Source organism: Spermophilus citellus (assembly GCF_964194105.1).
Source record: "Spermophilus citellus genome assembly, chromosome: 14".
Taxonomy (NCBI): domain Eukaryota; kingdom Metazoa; phylum Chordata; class Mammalia; order Rodentia; family Sciuridae; genus Spermophilus; species Spermophilus citellus.
In genome coordinates, this window is record NC_138194.1 from 97813448 (window position 1) to 97836948 (window position 23501).

Consider the following 23501-nt stretch of genomic DNA (forward strand, 5'->3'; position numbering starts at 1 on the left):
AATTCTGGCGAATCGGATTCAAAAACATATCAAAAAAATTATACACCATGATCAAGTAGGATTCATCCCTGGGATGCAAGGCTGGTTCAATATACGGAAATCAATAAATGTTATTCACCACATCAATAGACTTAAAAATAAGAACCATATGATCCTCTCGATAGATGCAGAAAAAGCATTCGACAAAGTACAGCATCCCTTTATGTTCAAAACTCTAGAAAAATTAGGAATAAAAGGATCATACCTCAACATTGTAAAAGAAATCTATGATAAGCCACAGGCCAGCATCATTCTGAATTGAGAAAAATTGAAGGCATTCCCTCTAATATCTGGTACAAAACAGGGATGCCCTCTCTCACCACTTCTGTTCAACATAGTCCTCGAAACACTGGCCAGAGCAATTAGACAGACAAAAGAAATTAAAGGCATAAAAATAGGAAAAGAAGAACTTAAATGATCACTATTTGCAGATGACATGATTCTATACCTAGCAGATCCAAAAGGGTCTACAAAGAAACTATTAGAGCTAATAAATGAATTCAGCAAAGTGGCAGGATATAAAATCAACACGCATAAATCAAATGCATTCCTGTATATCAGCGACAAATCCTCTGAAACGGAAATGAGGACAACTACTCCATTCACAATATCCCCCCCAAAAATAAAATACTTGGGAATCAACCTAACAAAAGAGGTGAAAGACTTATACAATGAAAATTACAGAACCCTAAAGAGAGATATAGAAGAAGAACTTAGAAGATGGAAAAATATACCCTGTTCATGGATAGGCAGAACTAACATCATCAAAATGGCGATATTACCAAAAGTTCTCTATAAGTTCAATGCAATGCCAATCAAAATCCCAACAGCATTTCTTGTAGAAATAGATAAAACAATCATGAAATTCATATGGAATAATAAAAGACCCAGAATAGCAAAAACAATGCTAAGCAGGAAGTGTGAATCAGGCGGTATAGCGATACCAGACTTCAAACTATACTACAGAGCAATAGTGACAAAAACAGCATGGTACTGGTACCAAAACAGGCGGGTGGACCAATGGTACAGAATAGAGGACACAGTAACCAATCCACAAAACTACAACTATCTTATATTTGATAAAGGGGCTAAAAGCATGCAATGGAGGAAGGATAGCATCTTCAACAAATGGTGCTGGGAAAACTGGAAATCCATTTGCATCAAAATGAAACTGAATCCCTTTCTCTTGCCATGCACAAAAGTTAACTCAAAATGGATCAAGGAGCTTGATATTAAATCAGAGACACGGCGTCTGATAGAAGAAAAAGTTGGCTCCGATCTACATATTGTGGGGTCGGGCTCCAAATTCCTCAATAGGACACCCATGGCACAAGAGTTAACAACTAGAATCAACAAATGGGACTTACTTAAACTAAAAAGTTTTTTCTCAGCAAAAGAAACAATAAGAGAGGTAAACAGGGAGCCTACATCCTGGGAGCAAATCTTTACTCCACACACTTCAGATAGAGCCCTAATATCCAGAGTATACAAATAACTAAAAAAATTAGACAATAAGATAACCAATAACCCAATCAACAAATGGGCCAAGGACCTGAACAGACACTTCTGAGAGGAGGGTATACAATCAATTAATAAGTACATGAAAAAATGCTCACCATCGCTAGCAGTCAGAGAAATGCAAATCAAAACCACCCTAAGATACCATCTCACTCCAGCCATTATGAAGTCCAACAACAACAAGTGCTGGAGAGGATGCGGGGAAAAGGGTACACTTGTTCATTGTTGCTGGGACTGCAAATTGGTGCAGCCAATTTGGAAAGCAGTATGGAGATTTCTTGGAAAGCTGGGAATGGAACCACCATTTGACCCAGCTATTCCCCTTCTCGGTCTATTCCCTAAAGACCTAATAAGAGCATGCTACAGGGACACTGCTACATAGATGTTCATAGCAGCACAATTCACGATAGCAAGATTGTGGAACCAACCCAGATGCCCTTCAATAGATGAATGGATAAAAAAATGTGGCATTTATACACAATGGAGTATTACTCTGCATTAAAAAATGACAAAATCATAGAATTTGGAGGGAAATGGATGGCATTAGAGCAGATTATGCTAAGTGAAGCTAGCCAATCCTTAAAAAACAAATGCCAAATGACTGCTTTGATAAAAGGGGAGTAACCAAGGACAGGGTAGGGATGAAGAGCTTGAGAAGAAGATTAACATTAAACAGGGATGAGAGGTGGGAGGGAAAGGGAGTGAGAAGGGTAATCGCATGGAAATGGAAGGTGATCCTCAGGGTTTTACAAAATTACATATAAGAGGAAATGAGTGGTAAGAGAAGAATAATACAAGTGGAAGAAAGGATTTACAGTAGAGGGGGTAGAGAGAGAAAAGGGGAGGGGAGGTGAGGGGAGGGGAGGGGAGGGGAGGGGAGGGGGGATAGGAGAGAATAGGATAAACAGCAGAATACATCAGACACTAGAATGGCAATATGTAAATCAATGGAAGTGTAACTGATGTGATACAGCAATCTGTATACGGGGTAAAAATGGGAGTTCATAACCCACTTGAATCAAACTGTGCAATATGATATATTAAGAACTATGTAATGTTTTGAACGACCAACAATAAAAAAAATGAGAAAACAACAAAATCACCCAATAGAAAAGTGGGGATATAATTAATCAGACATTTTACTCCCAAAGAAACAAGAAAGAAAAGGAGGAAAGAAGGGAATTTCAAGGTCAAGAAATATGTGAACAGGTTCAACCTCACTAGCAATCCTAACAAAGACACCACACAGAGAGGCTGGCATGCCCCCAGGCCAGGCACCAAGGCAGGGACCAAAGGACTCCTGTGTGCTGCTGCTGCAGGGAGCTATGGCCGTGGTCTAGAGAAGCGGACAGCATACATGTCCACAGCAGCAGAGCTCACGGCAGCACCAAGACAAAAACCCCATCATCCATCTGCAAGGGAATGGATAAGAATGTCACGCTAGTTCATGCAGCAGAGGACTATTACACAAAATGGAATGCTGTACTGCAAAGAAATGAAAAGAGTCAGAGCCATGTTCAAGGACACTGTTCAGTCTTACAACACAGGCTGAGTAAAGAAGCATACTCAAAACAAATACACATGACAAAAATACAACGCATATATAAATCCATACAGAAAATTAAGATGCGCAAAAGCACACACCAGATTACTCTGTTTAGAGATGCACACAAGGATTGTAAACTATAAAGAAAATAAAAGAGCAATTCTCAGTGAAGTCAGGATAGTGCTCCCTTCTGGAACAGAGAAGTGGTGGGCTCAGAAAGGCCCTGCAGAAGGACATATGATGATTGGCATGGCCCATTCTGGGCAGTGGCTACACAACTGTTCATTTAAGAATTATTCTTCTTTCCATGCATTTAAACTATATGCACTATTCTGGATATACTTTCTATTTCACGATAAGTTAAAAAAAAAAAAAAGAGCAGGAAAAGAAAGCAGACGACTAAGTGGGGAAACAGGACACAGACCCACTCCCTGACAAGGCTTTTAGGAGGAGTGCAGGTAATTTACGTGAAAGACCTAGAACAACACAGAGAACCCCAGGGTAGTCACCATCAGGTACTAACGATGACACGCTGGCCATGCAAAGTGATTTTAGGTTTATTTTTTTTCACTGTAAAATAAAAATTTGCACTGGTACTATAAATGTGCTCTAGAATATCCACCATAACCCAAAGTGTCTAAAAAGGAGAGTGCAGCAGGAGTGACAGGCCTGCAGAAAATATTAACTATAACTCTAGCATTGCCGAACCTAAATCAAGCTCCACGGGTGGAGCGACGGTCTTGGATTATGCAAGCATTTCCCTGGGGCTTCAGTGATAGGACACGTATAAGATTTACAGCAGTGCTTCTGCAGCTGAGAAAACTCGACAGGAAGATAGAGGTTTTTCATTAATGTCTGAGGTAGCCATCAATCCAGTAAAATGCAAGCTAGCACCAAGTCACCTGAGAGGTGCAGCTGAGCTAAGAGGAGGTGGGGAAGGAACCCAAATTCTTGAGAACTTTGAATTCAGGGCTCATCTCTCTCCCAGACTTAATTTAGTTACTACTGAGACTGAGGAAGCAATTTCATCTAATCAGAGTCTGGAAAGAAGAGGATGAAGTGACAACTTCTTCAAGGGGAGGTCTTACCTGGATTTTATTTCTGGAACAGGACAATCAGAACAGATGTTTCTGCAATATGTTCCCTACCATTTGCCATGGAGAGATCTATGGTCAGCGTCATTTCTCATTGATGGGTAGAGATATCACCAATTGCATAAATGAGTAACAGTGTCAACAGAGCAGCCTGCACAAAGAGGTCCATCAAATTACTAACCACTGGCAGCTTGGACATGGAAACTAAGTGCAAACACCAAGGCAGAGAACTCACGATACTCCTTTTCACCTGAAAGTTTGCATTTGGAGTTTTAAGAATTCCCATGTTTATTCCTGCCACTGCTGAGAGAGAGCACATCAAGGGGCAACCGAGTTCACTGCGGATAACAAGAGTGGTCACGGTCTCTCCTGCACGCCTCAATTCAGCATGGAAAAGAAGAGTTAATATTTTGCATTTTGCAAATGAGACCCTTGGAGGTGGAGCTGAAGGCACTGCAGTCACTCAGCAGCCAAACTAGGGTTTGGACTAAGGTCTGCCTGACCTCAATGTTCAGGCCACTTTCCTGGGCCACTGGTGTCCCCATTGCCAAGGCCACTGCAAACAAGCATTGCTTAGCAACCATCACTCCTGCTGATGGACTCCTGGGTGGTTCCTGCCACTCTCCCTGTTATACCATATTTGAAGCTCTGCAGATGACTTCAGGCATCAACCATTCAGAGCATCAACCATTTCGCAGTAGTCTTTCCAGCACCTAAGGTTCTGGAAGAACCACCTACTGGCCATTTCTTCCTCTGTCCTGCTGCTCCCACCTTGGGGACTTGCTCTCTACAACCTCTGTCTGGCCTGCCCATGAAAACCTGCTGTCTATCATCACCTCCAAACCTGCAGGTCAAACAGGGTTAACACTGCTGTAAAACTGAAGATCGATCATGACCGCATTTCCATAGATTTCCAAAGAACACACCAGAAAAGGATTACATACACGCCCTTTTACAGGAATTTCCACTGAGATTCCTTGAACATAATACAATAATGAAACAAGGCTTACTGTGCCCAAAACAAGAAAACAATATTCTTATAGATATTAAACCTGCTCTTTGCCAAGAGGCAGCTCCTGATGGGATGCGCCATCATCTGTTGGCAACAGGGACGGACTGGCTCACAGCATTTGGTGAATGTAAAGAATCCAGTGAACCTGGGACCCTGCTGGTTCCCTCAGAACAGAGCATCTCACTTCTACAGCACTTATGCGTGCTCCATCTCAGCTTGACCACCACACCCTTCACTACTGCAAGAGAGCTCAAGGCCACATGGTGAACTGAGAATGGAGTGGAGATCCCAGCACAGTCACATAATGGATAATCTTTTGAACCCTGAGTCCTTGGGCTCTGCACCCTTGAAGAAGATATGAGATGAATCTGTGGCACTAATGTTCTGTGTAATCTATTTGTTTACTCATTCATTCCCTCAATAAATATTTATTAAGTGCTGCCTAGGTGCTGAGAGAAGAACAAAAACTAAAACACAGAATTTCCATTCTTGCACCATGAACAAGTAAGCTGATGTCCTTAAGCATATAAAAATAAAGCTATAGGGTGAAGACCTGAAAGTGGTCCCAAGCACCATCTGGGAACAGAGCACACAGAGGAGATCAGACACAAACTGAGTTAGGAGGGTGCAGTGCAGGCCACACAGAGTCTACACTTGGCGTGTAGAGACTGAGGCTGAGTGAGCCATAGGCAGGCAGGCAAGCTGGCAGGGGTTTGTAGCCTTCTGTAAGATGTATGCTCTGAGTACCACCAGAAGCCACCCAGGTTCATTTTACTATTTTCTCTGTTTTGGGATTTCCTGCTAACCAGTATTTTCCTGTTTCACAGACCTAAACACTGGAGGCACTTGGGTTAAAAATGAGGGTAAGTTCTCTGGTCATATAAACTGAGAGCCAATATTCACTGGGATTAACCTTGCTACTCAATGGTAATGTACCTAAGAGAATCTTCTTTTCCACTCAGAGAAACTTCATTGCACTGAATCTTAGAACCTTCAGGTTCTAAGATTATGGCTCAGTCAAGTCTGTGACCTTCTTAGAATGTTCTAGATGACAATGTGGGCTGAGACTGAAATATTTCACAGACATTCAGTGGACATCCTCAGTGTCTGCTCTCATCCTCCTTAGAGGCATTTTGGCGGAGCCATGTGCAGGCTCCAAAGATTGCATCTGCTCCCCTGAACTGGCAGGTGAGCCAGCCAAAAAATAAAAATATACACACTCACAAGAACAAGGACCAAGATGGCAAATGATAAGATGCATAGTGGTACTCTTAAGGGAAGTTCCCCAAATGCATCTGCAAGTGGAATCCTTCCTCACCTCCTCCTCGACTGAGCTCAGTAGGAAATCAGACCTGCAAACACAAAGAGGGGTGGGGCAAGGGGCACATGGCTGACCCTGATGTGACAGGAACACAGAGAGCCTCGTGATGCACTGACAGTCACAGCAGAGAGAAGAAGACAGAGAAAGAGACACAAGCAAAGAGATGTGAAAAGACCACACCACAAAGAGCACCAGGAGGGCAGCAGGTTTCCCGGAGCCAGTGTTCCTGATGGTAAGCCTCTAAAGGTGTTGGAACTGAGTTCCAAAGTGAGGATGATGTTTACAGGGTCCCCATGTGAATGAGAAGATCATCCCCTTCTCCTTGTCCAATGGCCACGTATAGTTCAGGCAGAGTTCTGTATGCCACACTTGTCTGTAACCTGAGCCCTCCTGAAATCTGAGTGGCTCAAGGTCAAGTTCCCTTGGCCAGGGAACAAAAGTCTCATGACTTTTTCCCTTTCTTTTTCCCCCATCTCTTTAGGATTTTCAAACTTGAGAGCATAAAGTTGGAACTGAGCTCCATTCAGGGTAAATGACAACAGAAACAAAACCAAAACTGGAGCAAAGATCCGGACAGAAAAAGCCAGGTATTAAAATAAGGCCAGAAACAAATTAAACAATTTAAAAGAATAAATGTTTTAAACCATGGGGCACCACAAGTTCAAAGATGGCTTGCATTGAGGCAATTATCTCATCACAATAAATAACAGTAAATCAATCCACACTAATTGCTTTTCATGCAAGAGCTTAGAAGACTCTTTAGCATTCTCTGATTATTGATTTTTTTGGTAATCACCTCTGCTGTCAAAAATGTAATATTTCCAGAGAATATACTGCACACTCTTAGATAGACAAGATTTTAATTTAACGTGAAACTATCTGATTTTCATTTTTTCCAAAGATGCTTTAAAAATCTAAAGCACATGGAGCTGAAGATGAAACCAAGGTTTTTAGCAGAGACTTTTCAGTTGAAAGCAATTTTAAAAATGGCCCCTCCTAACTGCCCCCACCTCCCACCATCCTTCTTCCTCCTACACACATGCCACAATCAAAGGAAACAAGAGAAACATGTGCAATCTCCAATTCTTCACTGTCCTGAAAATTCAGAACTGAAAAGCAAAACAAACACCACCAATAAAACCCCTCACTTTACATCTTAGCCTTTGCCCCTGGGTTCAGTGATTTCCCCTGAACTTGGAAAATATTCTGGCTGCTAACTTCACACTCAGTCAGCATTCTGCTTAAAGATTTTGCTTGAGTTTTGATAGCTACACATATAACTGCAGGCTTATATAATCAAGATGGTAATGGGGGAAAAAAGGAAAAAGGGGTAAAAATGTCCCTCTGCTTTGCTTGAAAGTGAGAAACCCTAGACTAATGGATAGAGAGAAACTGTCAATAAAGCCACAAGGTCAAAACCCCTGTGCAACCATTTGACAACTGTGTGACTCTTGAGCTTATTACTTAACTAGATTCTGGGCCTCAGTTTGCTTGTTCATAAAATGTGATATTAATGCCTACTGTGTAGGGGCTTTCGGGATAAAAAAAAAACGCACATAAAACACCTGCTGTATTATCAGGCATGTGGCTGATGTAAAAGGTCCGTCCATCTTCCTTATTCTGACACTAGACATTGAAACATTCTGCCTTGTGGTAGAACTTTTGCATGGAAAGATAAAACCATCTCCTGGGTAACAGAAATTGTAATATAAATAAAATCACAATGCCATAAGCAGAGCAGATGACACAGCACTCTGAGAACTGGGACTTTCAGGTTGTGAATCTGAATTGCTTACCAGTGTGTGCCTTCCAAACATTCTGCTTATTTGAGATCATCTGTCACTCAGTTGCTCTCCTTAGAATGAAAACCTCAAGTGAATTGCTCATGCAGCCACAGCCTTGACTGACTTCATCCAAACACCGCCTCTGTGTGATTTGGCATCTAAGCCCCCTCATGCACTGTGTGTGCTCACCGTGCCCACAACTTTTGTATGTGTAACTCATTTTGGCTTCACACGAGCACATTAGGAAGGCCTTTGTGATCCATTCCATTATATCAGGAAGGCAACAAGAGGTAGATGACAGTCAACACAGAGCTCTCTGCAGGTTTTTAAAGCTATAGGTTTCACACAATAGGATAATATTATATTACCCCAGTTACATCATGACTTAAAGCTGGTGAAGCTGAAGAGTTAATCTGCTGGTCTCCTGAGCTCCCAGAGTCCTTGGTACGTAGCTCTCTTGCAGCACTCAATGTATTTGCTATTCCTCAAGATGCACATGTGGCTCTGCTGAGACCTGTGAGTCTGTCCGACCCAGACTCCCCCCGCAAGCTCCCGGCCTGGCAGAGAGCCTGACACAGAAGTGCCTGAGACCTGGAAAGGATGTGCTGAACCAAAGAGTAAATATTTCATATGCTTTTCACAAAAAAAGCACATATTTGTCCTTCTGTTGTCCTTAAAATCCTGAATACTGGACTGCAGTAGGACATCCTCCACATGGAATACTCAGGAAAGTTCATCAAAATACCACAGTCATGTAAATTTTAAATTGCAACAGGCAATAGAGTCCTTTGGTTTCACAGCATGAATTTTTGAGGATTCAACTGAATTTAGACACCTATCAAACATAAATTTAACTGTGGTTGTCCACATGATGGCCCTGGCTGTTTTCACAAACTTGCCTACACCTATGAGGTTTCTGGCTGCAAGAGAGAGGATGGATCTGTCCTTCAGAAGGACCGCAGCTCTCGGTCCACTGGCCAAGTCTCAGGTAGGAAGGGAGGGTCAGCACTAAGTCACACAGCAGTTCCTAAAGGTAAAGGTTTCAAAGCTTCTGATTTCAGACTGGGGTCTTCTTCTTTTGCAGACATACATTCACACACCACATTTTTTGGTTGCTCTCCAAGAATGTCTTGGTGCCCTTGAAACCTCACAAGAGGAAAGAGCCAATGTGCAAGCTCCCTCCAGTGTCAGGGCCTTGTGGTGTCTCTGAGTGCAACTAAGGAAACAGGGAGGGCAGTGACAGGAGAGAAGGGGGCATGTGCAGGGCGACCCTCTTGCAGAGTCAGATTTAGAGCGCACAGCAGCAGGACAAGCAGGAGGGGAACACACAGCTGAGGTCCAGTTACTAGGAACTCCATGTGAAAGGCACACCTGGCACAAGGTTCTGTGTCAAAGGACAGACCTTTTGCTCAGTCACATCATGAAGGAGGGTAACACATCCATGGAAACAGGTGACTTCAACTCTGAGCAGCAGAGGCTGCCACAACCAAGTATGTGAGACAAAGGCAGCATGGAGGGAGAGAGAAGTGCAGTCAGGACAAGTGTGCAGAGAAGAGGAGGCATCTGCTGGGAACTAGGGTCCGAAAGCCACGTGCCGAGTCCCCGTCACTTGCTTCCCTACTAGTTTCAATATACTCAGAAGGGTGCTGCCCCCATTCCCCACATGACAGGTAAGTTACAAAGGCTAGGGCACTTGTCCAAGACCACACAGAGAGAAAGTGGCAGGGCTGGATCCTGAGGCCACCTGGCTGAAGTGCCGTGCGGCATCCAATGTCAGAAAGGCTATCTACTGTAAGAAGGAGGCATCCTCCCACCTGCACGCTGAGGTTTCTCCCCTGCTCATACTCCACAGGGGCCCTGCATCTCCAGTCCTCCCTGCCCTGCACAAGGGTAGTGCCATGTGGACGCTGCCCTGGTGACCTTGCGTCCACTTGGGTCTCTCACACCTGGGGTCCTGGGGTCAAGCTGCTGCTCAGTTGCTCTCCTGGCTCCTGACTTGCAGCTGAGGAGCCACGTGTCAGGGCAGGCAGGAAAGGGCAAGGTGAACATTGCGGCACCCACACCGCTCAGGCACAATGGTAGGCACTGTCAGAATCATGGGGAAGGAGCAAGTTTCTGCTCCAGTTAGGCTGTGGAGAACCATAAAGGACCATCACTCCCACACTAAAAGCATGCAAGACTTTCTCTAAAATCCATCAGATTGCTGAGAACACAAAGGCACTTAAGTGAGCTAAATCCAGAAAGGGAATAAAATGCCTAGAAGAAAGGAAATCCATGGCTTCTTTCATGACTGGCACAGTGGCCTATCCACCTCTTCCCTGTGACGCATAGACTGTCACCAGACACAGGCTGGGGGAGAAAGCCTCCCTCCCTTACAAAGTCCACAGACTCACCCAGTGCACTGCAGCCTCTCCAGCTGGGCTGGCAGAAGACAGGAGAGAATTCCCAAGGCATGGGAGCCAGAGCAGGGATGGAGAAGCAGGAGCTCTGGCAACATGAAAGCTGGAGGCTGGCTGTAAGTCTCTTAAAGCCCCGTAGAGAGAAAGCCAGCAGCTAGCCAGGCATCAGAGGGATTGCTGGAGTCTCACTGGCGATCAGATGCTCAGCCTTGCTAGAAGGAAGGACCTGACCAAGTATTCAGAACAGCTGCAGATGGGGGGCACAGGGGGGACGACCAGCTCTGGACCTACAGAGCCCAGATCCAACTCAACTACACATTAGACTTGCATACTCCTGTGCTGAGGGATCCCAAAACTACCTCAAGGTTCAACAACTCACTGAGAGAACTCACAAGAGCCAACACACAACTTGTTAAAGCTAAAGAAGACTAAGCTAGATCAGTTAAGGGAGGAGATCCCTGGGGCACAGCCCGGGGAACCAGGTGCAAGCTGAGAGTCCTCTCCTAGAACAGTCCCATGGGACACAGATTTCCCCAGCAGTGGGCGATGACAACACATGAAGGTGCAACCAGAGGAGCTAACCAGAGGTTCACTGTCCAGGATTTTATTGGGGGCTGATCACGTGGGTACTCTCTGCCTTACATGCACCAAAATTCCAGACTTCTCAAAAGGCAAGTAGGTCTTCAGCATGAAACACCCTCCTGTACCACGTGGACAGAGAAAGCTCTTCTTATCCATCAGAGTACTGGGAACTCTTGTGAAGTACAAGTTCCCAAACACCAGCCAAGGGCCAAGCTTGTAAGCAGGCCTCCCAAAGGAAAGCAGGCAGGAGGCCTGCACCACGACTCTTCTGCACAATCCCCACAGTAAGAACATTCACTCTTCCATGCCAAATGTTTACCTCAGCCTCTACTATTTTTTCACACATAATATTTGGCATTCAATTAAGCATTCCAAGACAAGGAAGGAATTGAGAAAATGTAACCTCAAATTAAGAAAAAGACTCTCTATGAACTGATGCACAGATGGCCCAGATGTTGAAATTATTAGATCCAAACATTAAAATAACTGTGATAAAGGCTCTGGGAGAAAAGGGAAAACATGCATGAACAGATGAATGAATTTAGCAAAACAATAAAAACTATTTAAAAAAAAGGAAAATACTAGGAATTTCAAACACTGAAAATGAATAATTCAGCTGATAGTTTTCATAGCAGCTCAAACATATCAAAAGAAAAGGTAAATAACCTTGCAGAAAGGTCAACAGAAATCACTGCAGCACAAAGACAGGAATGAACGATTGTCTGAATGATGTGAGAAAAGATCAGTTAAATGTATGGGATATTATTGTGCCAAGAAGGAAAGAGAGAACAAATTAAAATAGAGAAGGATTTAAAGAGAAAATGACTGAGAATGGTTCACCCGATAAAAGATATCAAACCACAGATCCAAGAGCTCAGCAAACCCCAAGTAAAGGAAACCACACTTGGACTCACTGACATTAATATAATGAAAACCAAAAAAACAAAACAAAAAAAAAAAAAAAAAAAACAGGAAAATCTTAAAACATCCAGAGAGAAAAGACCCTTTACACACAGGGGTATAATAATAAAGGTTAAAAGGTTAGAAATATTGAAGGACAACAAGTAATGGAAAACATCTTCAGAGTGATGTTCCCCTAGAAATCTGCAATCATCAAAATTCTCTTTTAAAAGTAAAGCCATTTTCAAATAGGAAAACATAAAGACAGTTTTAAACAAAAACTGAGGGAAGTGCACTGTGCACACCAGCATTTAAGAAATGCTAGATGAAGTTCTCCAAGCCAAAGGAACATGTAACAGGGAAGCCCAGGCCTAAAAGGGAAAAATGCAGAACACCAGAAAGGATAAACGTGCAAGTAAATTCACATCTGCACTTATTAATTTTTTAAATTAAGTTCTAAAACTTTATTTATTTTTTTCTAAGGCTTTTAAAAATTATATTTTCATGGGTATGTTTGAAATATGTATTGATTAAGGCAAAAAACAACACTATATTGAGGAGTTTATAACATAAGTAATATATTTGACAAGAGAAAAAACATAGGAGGAGAGTAATACAAACTAGAGTGACATTGTCATGAAGTAGCATACTACAGGAAACTAGACTATGCTAAAATAAAGATGATGTAATCTTCACAGCTACCACAAAGCGTGTGCGCACGCGCACGCACACACGCAGTTTGAATGTCAAAAATATCCCCCCCCCAAAAGACATTCAATGCAACGTTTGACCAGGATTCCTCAAAACTTCCAAGGTCATCAAAAGTGAAACTTTGAGAAACTTTCAAATGCAAACAGGACCTGAAATGACATGACAACTAATGCAATATGGTAGCTACTGAGATCCAAAAGCAGAAAAAGAGATTAGGTAAGAACCAAAGAAACCTGAACAAAATATGGACTTTAGTTAGTAACGACATATTAATATTGGTTCATCAGTTGTTGAATCTACCATGTTTATATTAAATGGCAACAACAGGGGAAACTGGGTGTGGGATATAGAAAAACACTCCTGTGGCCTTCAAAACTTTTCTGTAACCCATAAACATCTAAAATAAAACGTCAATAGAGGAGATAAAAATGGGATATGAAAAAATACGATTCACCCAAAAGAAGCCAGAAAAGAGGAGGGGGGAAAAGACCTGACAGGACAGAGAAAATAAACAGCAAGATGGTACTGTTACATTCAAACGTAAAATATGTTTATATCCCATTAAAGATAAATGGATTAAGAGCTCTGAGTAAAAGGTAGTGATTATCAGACTAGTTACCCAGACACATACACAAGATCACACATGTGGGCACACACACAAGTAAGATGCCCTTCTACGCTGTTTATGAGAACACATTTAAATGCAAATAACTAAACATGGCCTTTCTTCACTGAGTTCCAAATGCAGAACAATGGCTATCAGACTGTGGCCCGTGGAGCCCCACATCTGGACCACATGGGAAGTGCCTGGGTAGAGGAAGCTGGCTGGGCCCTCCTGGGTTCAGAGGTTCAGAAGCCCTCATGCACACATTTGCCAAAAGCCCGTAGTGATCCCAATGCTGGCTAGAGCTGGAGGAGAGCCAGTGTGGTGGGAAAGGGGCCAGATGCCTTTAAGAAGAAAGCCCCCAGCACTATACAGAGAGGGCAAGTTGAGGCGTCCCCAGGACCTCCTCCAGGAGAGTGGCCTTGGCAGGGTGGAAGCCAAGTCAGCCTACACTGAATGGAGACACTCCTTCTGGGCAGCTTCCTGGGGCAACTCCTCCTAAAATAGTCCTGGAAACACCCATATCATCATTCGCATTTTCCAAAGGAGTCGGCTATTCAAAGGCAAAGGGACCCCAAAGGTCAAGTAGTAAGTTTGTAGGCAGCAGCATCCAGATTTTGACCCCAATCTGCCTAACTCCAAAGCCAACAACCCCAACAACTCTACAAAGTAAAATGGCATCAGTATGTAAAACAAATAAAGAGAAGAACTTAATATCTGGAAAATATTTAGTGTATTTTAAGCACAATTTAATCTCACCAAAAAGAATATGAACATGATCAGGCTGGTTTATACTTCTTGCTTCACTTCTTTTGGGAAACTGGGATAATTTTAAAGAGACAGGGGAGGGAAAGAGGAGCCAACTTTCTCTGCTTGCCCACCAGGTACCATGTACTATATCATCTCATAAAAATTATATTCCCTTTAACACCTCCAACTCCAGGAGATAGAGATCACCATCAGAACTTTTCAGATAATAAAACATATAGAAAGAAGTTAAATAAACACAGCCTGCAAGCGGCACAGCCAGGAACTGAACCTTATCTGGTTCTAAATCCTAAGCTTTTCTAAGATCTCATTGCTCTGAGATTTTCAAATGCCAAACAGAATCTCACCAAAATTCTCACAGGCATTTTACCACTATCTCCATAGGATGAGATGAATGAGAACATATTTATACTCTGCTCTGATTTGGGGTAGTTTCTAGGATATCACTTTTACTTAAATGTTGCTGCTCTTAACTTAAAGTTATTGAATAGGTAAACATTCAATTCACATAGTTCAAAAATTATACACAGCTAGAAGGTCTTACACAGACCTGTCCTTCCATCTACCCAGTTTCAACCTTCACCTGTTTTTTTCCTCTGCCCCATCCTCACCCCCCTCCCGGGTGCTGGGATGAACATTGACACAAATGTTTGTTGATTTATAAATTCTTGTAAAGCCTTTAAAGCAACATGAGTAATATAACACAGTTTTGCCCTTTTTAACTTTCCTTTTTTGTACTTCATTATATATGATAAATGTCTTTGTATAAAATAAGCATAGTGCTTTGGTACTCTTTTTTAGTGGCTGCGAGCCTACTAGTGTATGGACGCCCCGTTTCTATTTAGCCCTTACCCTAGCCTAGGCGTTTCATTTGTTTCCACTGACTGGCCCCGCATAGTTATCATATCTGTATATGCATAACTACACAGTTATGCATATGTAGATATATTTCTCAAATCTGCTACTTGTATCTGTAGAAGACAAATTCTTACAAGTGTCAATGCTAAGTCAGGTTATATGAATTTGCAATTTTGAGAGATTCTGCCAAACTGACCTCCACGGGGGCATGGCCATTTTCAGTTGTAGGCCATTTACAGAGCTATCAGCTTTGTATGAAAAGAGCCGATTCCTCAAAGGTCTCATCAATAGAGGGTGCTCTCAAAGTTCCGAATGTTAGCCAATCCAAGTAAAAAATAAAATCTTAGTAAAAAGAAAAGTAAAACTGCACTATCAGTGAAGCTGGATGTTTCATCATGTAGCCAAGAGCTATTTCCTTCTTGGTGACCTATGCTTTTCCCACCTCCTGCTTATACAAGACAACCATTCAAATCAGCAAGACACATAAAGCCAACACCACAGGAAAATAAGAATAATTCCAGCTGTTCAATACTTTCTTCTTGGCTTTTGAAAAGTGTTATCTTAAAATACCATTCTCAGACTGATACCTAACAAGTAGGCTAAAAGAAATCTAGCCATTTCCTGGAATGAATGAGCTAATCAATCAAGCTCCCAAGCAACCCCATGAGGGAGGCAGAGTGACCCAAACCAGCTAAAATGGCCCCGTGAAGAAGCATTCTGTGTGGGCTGTGATACAAGCCGACCTGACATGCGTCTGTTTCTCTCCTTCCTGCCTCCCACCCCCCTCTCTTTGTACCTGCTCCCCAACCTCAATGTCTCTCATGACCAGAAAGAAAATAGCACAACTATTTTTTTCAGAATCAATAATTACAATCTAGCCTCACAAGTGAATAGAAGATAAAATGAACCCTCAAATTTAGTTTGTAATGACATATACATGGTAGCAAAAAGAAGCATATCCTCTTTAATTGAAAAGATAAAGCTTTACTTAAAGCAGGCACTTTTCACTTTTGTGCAAGGCGACTGTCACTGCATCAACCAGCTCTGTCACTGAGAACATTCCTCTCAACAGTCATGGGCCATGAGAGCCTAGCAGAGAGAAGGTGAGAACTCCACGAGCAATCCCCCTCTATCGCTCACACCACCTTACAGAACAGCTTGCAGACTCATTTATCAACAAGAAAGCAAGGAGTCGAACAGCTACACAGAAGGAAAAAGTCATTTCTCTTTAAACATCCCTGGCACTGCAGCAGTCCATCTTGCCCAATATCTTCTCTGGCCCTTCTCTAAGACTGAAAGTGTTAGCTCCACCCTAGGGAATGCATTTTAATTGCAGCTGCAAGAAGTTCCTGTTAACACCTTTACTGTTTATAAATCCCAGTGATTTAAGGGGCTTCATTCTGTGTTGCATAGCCCTTTAGATTTTAGGATCACACAGAAATGCTTTCAGTCTGAACATGTCCAGTGCAGGGTTATTTCTAACAGAAAAACCAGAAACAACCAAAGTATCGAAATGAAAAACATGGTTAACTATGAGACTTACTCTTAAGCAGCCATTAAAAGTAGTTTCTAAATGTTTTTAGAAATGCCTGTGAGATTATGGTAAAATGAACATTACAATTAATAGTCCAGCCTTGTCTTTGGGAGATTACTCTACCTGACTCTGAGGTAAAGTATTCTTAGCAAACCTGCTGGACACTCAGCCAGCCACTTTCTCCAGCAGAGCTTTATCAGGATATCAAGCTGATGCTGTGATCTCCAGCAGAAAGAATCTGCATGCACTATATAACCTCAGCCACATCCAAAACATGCATTTAAGAAGTCTATAAGGAAAGAAATCAACAAACATTTTCAAAATCATCTTTAGTGAACATATAGAATGGAATCCTAATCAGAGTAAGTTACACTCCATATACATATGTCAAAATGCACTCTACTGTCATGTATGCCTAAAAGAATAAAATAAACATAAAAACATGTCACAAACTATACATTGCAAATTATATATCTATATCTAGAAAAGCTAATTGGTTTCATCTTATAAACCAAGTACAGTATATCAGTATCTAAGGATTCTGAGGCCAAAGAAACTTCATTTGTTAGTAATGTTTAATACTGTCATGGAATATGTATACATGCTGTTATGATTTGAATCTGGAAAGCATCTCAAAGTCTCGTGTGTTTTTGAAGGCTTGGTCCCCAGTGTAGCAATATTCAGAGGTGAGGCTTTTGGGAAATCCCTGGATCATGAGGGTTCCAGCCTCATCACTGAATTAACCCTCTGATGGCTTCATACTTTGAAAGGACTACTGGGAGGAGATGAAAACTGTGGGAGGTGGGACCTAATTGAAGGGAGTGGGTCCTTGGGCATGCCATTGGGTACTGTATTTTGTCCCCAGATCCTCCTCCCGCCCTCCCTCCCTCTCTGCTTCACCATGACATGAGCAGCTCTGCTCCATCACACCCATCTTGCCATGTTCTATCTCACCCCCAGCCCAGAGCAATGGGGTCAAGAGCCAAATACCAAAACTTCCTAAACTGAGCCAAAGTCCATCTATCCTCATTTAAGGTGATTTCTTCAGGTATTTCATTACAGTCATCAAGAGCTAACACAATACCATGTATTTCCTGACCTCGATGAAAATGTTCTATGATAAAGTAGATGTGAAAGGAAAAAATGTGGAGGAATATCATTGGCAGAATAGTACCCCTCCAAAGATATCTATGTCTTAATCCCTGAAACCTATGAACAGGGAACCTTGCATGGCCAAGAGGAATTAACACTGTGGGTGGAATACGGTTGTTAATCATCTGTCTTAAGATGGGGACACTACCCTGGGCATGTGAGTGGGCCCAGTGTCATTACAGGGTCTTCGCCGTAGCAGAGACGAATTGGAGAAGACATGCCGAGACATGCTGTGTTGCCGGCTTGAAAGAGGAAGGGGCCACAAGCTGAGGAAAGCAAGTGTCCTATAGAAGCAAGGGAGCAAGTGAATGGCTCTACTCCTGGAGCAGCCAGAGGAAAACACAGCCTGCCAATACCTTTACTCCATCTTAGTGAGACGCTGGCAAGACTTCTAAATTACAGGACTGTGTGATAGTAAGTGTGTACTGTCCTAAGCCACTAAACCGGTGGTAATTTATTATAGCAGCCAAAGGAAGCTAATATAGGGGTGGGAAGGAGAGAAGACAGGGAAACAAAAATAGCCACTGTGTGGAATGAGGTGCTCCACATGGAGCAATTTCATTTTGTCATATTAAACCTGATTAACTGGGAAACACCACCTAAACCAACCAGCATAGGAAAGTTCCCTGACTTACAGGGTGAAGGGACCAAGGACGGCTTCAGTATTCCTCACTCAGGCCTGAGTCTTCCCAGAATTAACTCAGCCATAGCAGCTCCAGGCCCAGTATATTGGACACCAACTGTGTGACAGCAGTTGAACTTAACTAAAACCATCTCCAAATCCTCCTCCTCTGCATGTGAACCAAAGGATCCACAATCGTGGAAAGAAAACAGTCAGGTTTTCAGGGCAGAAACACTGCTTCAGCTGGGTCTGGTCAGGAAAGAGAAATGTCCAGACTGAGTCAGGAGGATACACACAATTTGAACAGACAAATATCAATGGATGAAACTGAAGAAGGCATCAAAAGACTACCAACCAAGAAAAGCCCAGGACCGGATGGGTATACAGCGGAGTTTTACAAAACCTTTAAAGAAGAATTAATACCAATACTTTTCAAGTTATTTCAGGAAATAGAAAAAGAGGGAGCTCTTCCAAATTCATTCTATGAGGCCAACATCACCCTGATTCCGAAACCAGACAAAGACACCTCAAAGAAAGAAAACTACCGACCAATATCTCTAATGAACCTAGATGCAAAAATCCTCAATAAAATTCTGGCGAATCAAATACAAAAACACATCAAAAAAATTGTGCACCATGATCAAGTAGGATTCATCCCTGGGATGCAAGGCTGGTTCAATATACGGAAATCAATAAATGTTATTCACCACATCAATAGACTTAAAGATAAGAACCATATGATCACCTCGATAGACGCAGAGAAAGCATTCGACAAAGTACAGCATCCCTTTATGTTCAAAACATTAGAAAAACTAGGGATAACCGGAACTTACCTTGACATTGTAAAAGCTATCTATGCTAAGCCTCAGGCTAGCATCATTCTGAATGGACAAAATTTGAAGGCATTCCCTCTAAAATCTGGAACAAGACAGGGATGCCCTCTATCACCACTTCTATTTAATTTAGTCCTTGAAATACTAGCCAGAGCAATTAGACAGACAAAAGAAATTAAAGGCATAAAAATAGGAAAAGAAGAACTTAAATTATCACTATTTGCCGATGACATGATTCTATACCTAGAAGACCCAAAAGGGTCTACAAAGAAACTACTAGAACTGATAAATGAATTCAGCAAAGTGGCAGGATATAAAATCAACACGCATAAATCAAAGGCATTTCTGTATATCAGCGACAAAACTTCTGAAACGGAAATGAGGAAAAACACTCCATTCACCATATCCTCAAAAAAAATAAAATACTTGGGAATCAACCTAACAAAAGAGGTGAAAGATTTATACAATGAAAACTACAGAACCCTAAAGAGAGAAGTAGAAGAAGATCTTAGAAGATGGAAAAATATACCCTGTTCATGGATAGGCAGAACTAACATTATCAAAATGGTGATATTACCAAAAGTTCTCTATAGGTTTAATGCAATGCCAATCAAAATCCCAACGGCATTTCTTGTAGAAATAGATAAAGCAATCATGAAATTCATATGGAAAAATAAAAGACCCAGAATAGCAAAAGCAATTCTAAGCAGGAAGGGTGAATCAGGCGGTATAGCGATACCAGATTTCAAACTATATTACAGAGCAATAGTGACAAAAACAGCATGGTACTGGTACCAAAACCGGCGGGTGGACCAATGGTACAGAATAGAGGACACAGAGACTAATCCACAAAGTTACAACTATCTTATATTTGATAAAGGGGCTAAAAGCATGCAATGGAGGAAGGATAGCATCTTCAACAAATGGTGTTGGGAAAACTGGAAATCCATATGCAACAAAATGAAACTGAATCCCTTTCTCTCGCCATGCACAAAAGTTAACTCAAAATGGATCAAGGAGCTTGATATCACATCAGAGACTCTGCGTCTGATAGAAGAAAAAGTTGGCTCCGATCTACATATTGTGGGGTCGGGCTCCAAATTCCTTAATAGGACACCCATAGCACAAGAGTTAATAACAAGAATCAACAAATGGGACTTACTTAAACTAAAAAGTTTTTTCTCAGCAAGAGAAACAATAAGAGAGGTAAATAGGGAGCCTACATCCTGGGAACAAATTTTTATTCCTTACACTTCAGATAGAGCCCTAATACCCAGAGTATACAAAGAACTCAAAAAATTAGACAATAAGATAACAAATAACCCAATCAACAAATGGGCCAAGGACCTGAACAGACACTTCTCAGAGGAGGACATACAATCAATCAACAAATACATGAAAAAATGCTCACCATCTCTAGCAGTCAGAGAAATGCAAATCAAAACCACCCTAAGATACCATCTCACTCCAGTAAGATTGGCAGCCACTATGAAGTCAAACAACATCAAGTGCTGGCAAGGATGTGGAGAAAAGGGTACTCTTGTACATTGCTGGTGGGACTGCAAATTGGTGCGGCCAATTTGGAAAGCAGTTTGAAGATTCCTGGGAAAGCTGGGAATGGAACCACCATTTGACCCAGCTATTGCCCTTCTCGGACTATTCCCTGAAGACCTTAAAAGAGCATGCTACAGGGATACTGCCACATCGATGTTCATAGCAGCACAATTCACAATCGCTAGACTGTGGAACCAACCCAGATGCCCTTCAATAGACGAATGGATAAAAAAAATGTGGCATTTATACACCATGGAATATTACACAGCACTAAAAAATGACAAAATCATGGGATTTGCAGGGAAATGGATGGCACTAGAGCAGATTATGCTTAGTGAAGCTAGCCAATCCCTAAAAAACAAATACCAAATGTCTTCTTTGATATAATGAGAGCAGCTATGAACAGAGCAGGGAGGAAGAGCAGGAAGAAAAGATTAACATTAAACAGAGACATGAGATGGGAGGGAAAGTGAGAGAAAGGGGAAATTGCATGGAAATGAAGGGACACCCTCATTGCTATACAAAATTACATATAAGAGGTTGTGAGGGGAATGGGAAAATTAACAAGGAGAAAAATGAATTACAGTAGATGGGGTAGAGAGAGAAGATGGGAGGGGAGGGGAGGGGGGATAGTAGGAGATAGGGAAGGCAGGAGAATACAACAGTTACTAATAGGGCATTATGTAAAATTGTGGATGTGTAACTGACGTGATTCTGCAATCTGCATTTGGGGTAAAATTGGGAGTTCATAACCCACTTCAATCTAATGTATGAAATATGATATGTCAAGAGCTTTGTAATATTGTGAACAACCAATTAAAAAAAAAAAGAGAGAGAGAGAAATGTCCACACTGAAAATCATGGCCTGGAAGCCAAGCCTGCCAATGCTGAGCAGCTGTGGCGGTAACTGATTCTGCTGGGTCCACATTCCCCATCTGTGTAGCAAGGCTGTCTTGGTTCTCTACTTTCTAGCTAATAACTTCACTAATCCAGAAAAGCTGGGGTCTCCCAAAGAAACACACCTTGGAGCTGTGAAATGTGAAATAAAACTCTTAATTTTCTTGTATACAAATTATGCATAACACTGAAGACCTTCCCCAATTTAGACACTGCAACACTCCCCCAGATGTCACGTGAGTCCTTCCTAAGAACCCGTGTTCATTATAGATGTCAAAAGCAGCTACATAAGCAACAGGCTGCAATGGCCTTCCTGTTTCTAGTCCTCTCCCGCTTTCCGGGCACAAATAACTGAGAAGATGCAAGAAGAAGAGCACAGGACCACAGTGAGAGATGAAGACCATTGCCAGCTCCTTCGCTGCTGGGTTTTGAAAGCATACCATCCCTTCACCCTGAGCCACTTAACTTCTTCAACTCTAAAAGGAGAAAGCATGAGAATTCATGTCTCGCAGGTAGCTCTGAGCGTGGCATGAGTTTGCTGCTGGGAAGGGTCCTTGTCACTTCACAAGTGAGTCAATGTGACAATGGCCACTTCATATGAGGAGATGTGTATGACAGAAAATAAGGGTCACTAGTTGATTTCTGTTGTTCAGGTTCTTCATTTCTCCAACAGGGTGACAGTACCTACATGGGGAAGATCTGAGTGGCCAGACATTTAGCTCCTGGCATAGTAGCAGCATATAAGAGATGCTCAATAAATGCAAACTGTGAGCGTGGTGACCCCCGGTCCCTTCCGCACCTTAGATTCTCTGGGATTTCACAGTAGACACCATTTCAAAATCATGTTAGAGCAACACATTTGCAGATCCTGATGAGGCCATGTCCCCCTGTGTAGACCACCAGAAGGAGTAGCAGCAGAAGTGACTTTAAGGGTGATGTTGCCCTAAGCGATGAGCAGACATTTTTAGAGAAGGAATCACTGGACCACGGTTCCGATGCTCAGTAATTGCACCGTGAGCAGTGAACACGTGGATACTGTGGCCTATATGAAGGAAATGTCATTTGGAGATAATAAAAGAATACAGAAGGCAATCATCTCCGGAGCCCTGCCATATGCTGGTCAATGGAGGGCTATGCCTCTTGCTCTCAAACGTCCCGACAGCTGGGTCTCATCACACCTGTTTCACCAGGTGATACACTTACAGTAGTAACTCAGATCTAAAGACACAAATATGTATCCCTAAAGCTGCACTCTCTCCTCTAAATCACTGTTTTTTGTTTTTATGGTAAAAATGGGCCTTGTCTTCTGTTTGCATCCTTTTACACACTGTTCCTTGTCTTGGAAGAGAGAAATGCCACAACTTCCAGAAAGAGAGCATGGAGGAAACCAAGGCATTCCCTGGACTCCGTGTGTGACAGCTAAGGGGCCTGAAAAGCAAAGGTGATGCCCAAAAGCAGTCATTTCCAGCCAGCACCTCCAACCCACCTCCCCCACGTCCCCTTACCTTGAAGGAGGCGTGCTGCTCCATGTGCCGCAGCAGCTGAGGCTTCTGGGCTGCCGTGTAGTCACACACTGTGCACTTGAACTGCTTCCCTGGAAAGAAGCGGAGGACAAGGTGAGGACCAGGCCGGCAGCCCCTGCATGTGAATGAGGGCCAGGCATGGAACCGGGTACATGCAGTGTCCCTTGCCAGGTGGGAGCCAGCATCTCAGGTGGGGACAGGAAGGAAGTGTACAGATGCAACTCAGGATGCTCAGTCTTCGACAGGCAGG

The 23501-nt window shown here is 42.4% G+C and overlaps 1 protein-coding gene across 5 annotated transcripts in view; it reads right to left on the minus strand.

The window, feature by feature from the left end:
* Positions 1–23501, minus strand: part of ZFAT (zinc finger and AT-hook domain containing) — a 194199-nt gene that overhangs the window by 55053 nt on the left and 115645 nt on the right. For 4 of the 5 annotated variants that reach the window (XM_081266609.1, XM_081266608.1, XM_081266606.1 and 1 more), the window contains one exon: positions 23234–23322. The exons of the other annotated variant lie outside the window; for it this stretch is intronic. In XM_081266609.1, the coding sequence (XP_081122735.1) occupies positions 23234–23322 (89 nt within the window). The remainder of the gene's footprint in view (positions 1–23233; positions 23323–23501) is intronic. 5 annotated transcript variants of the gene reach the window in all.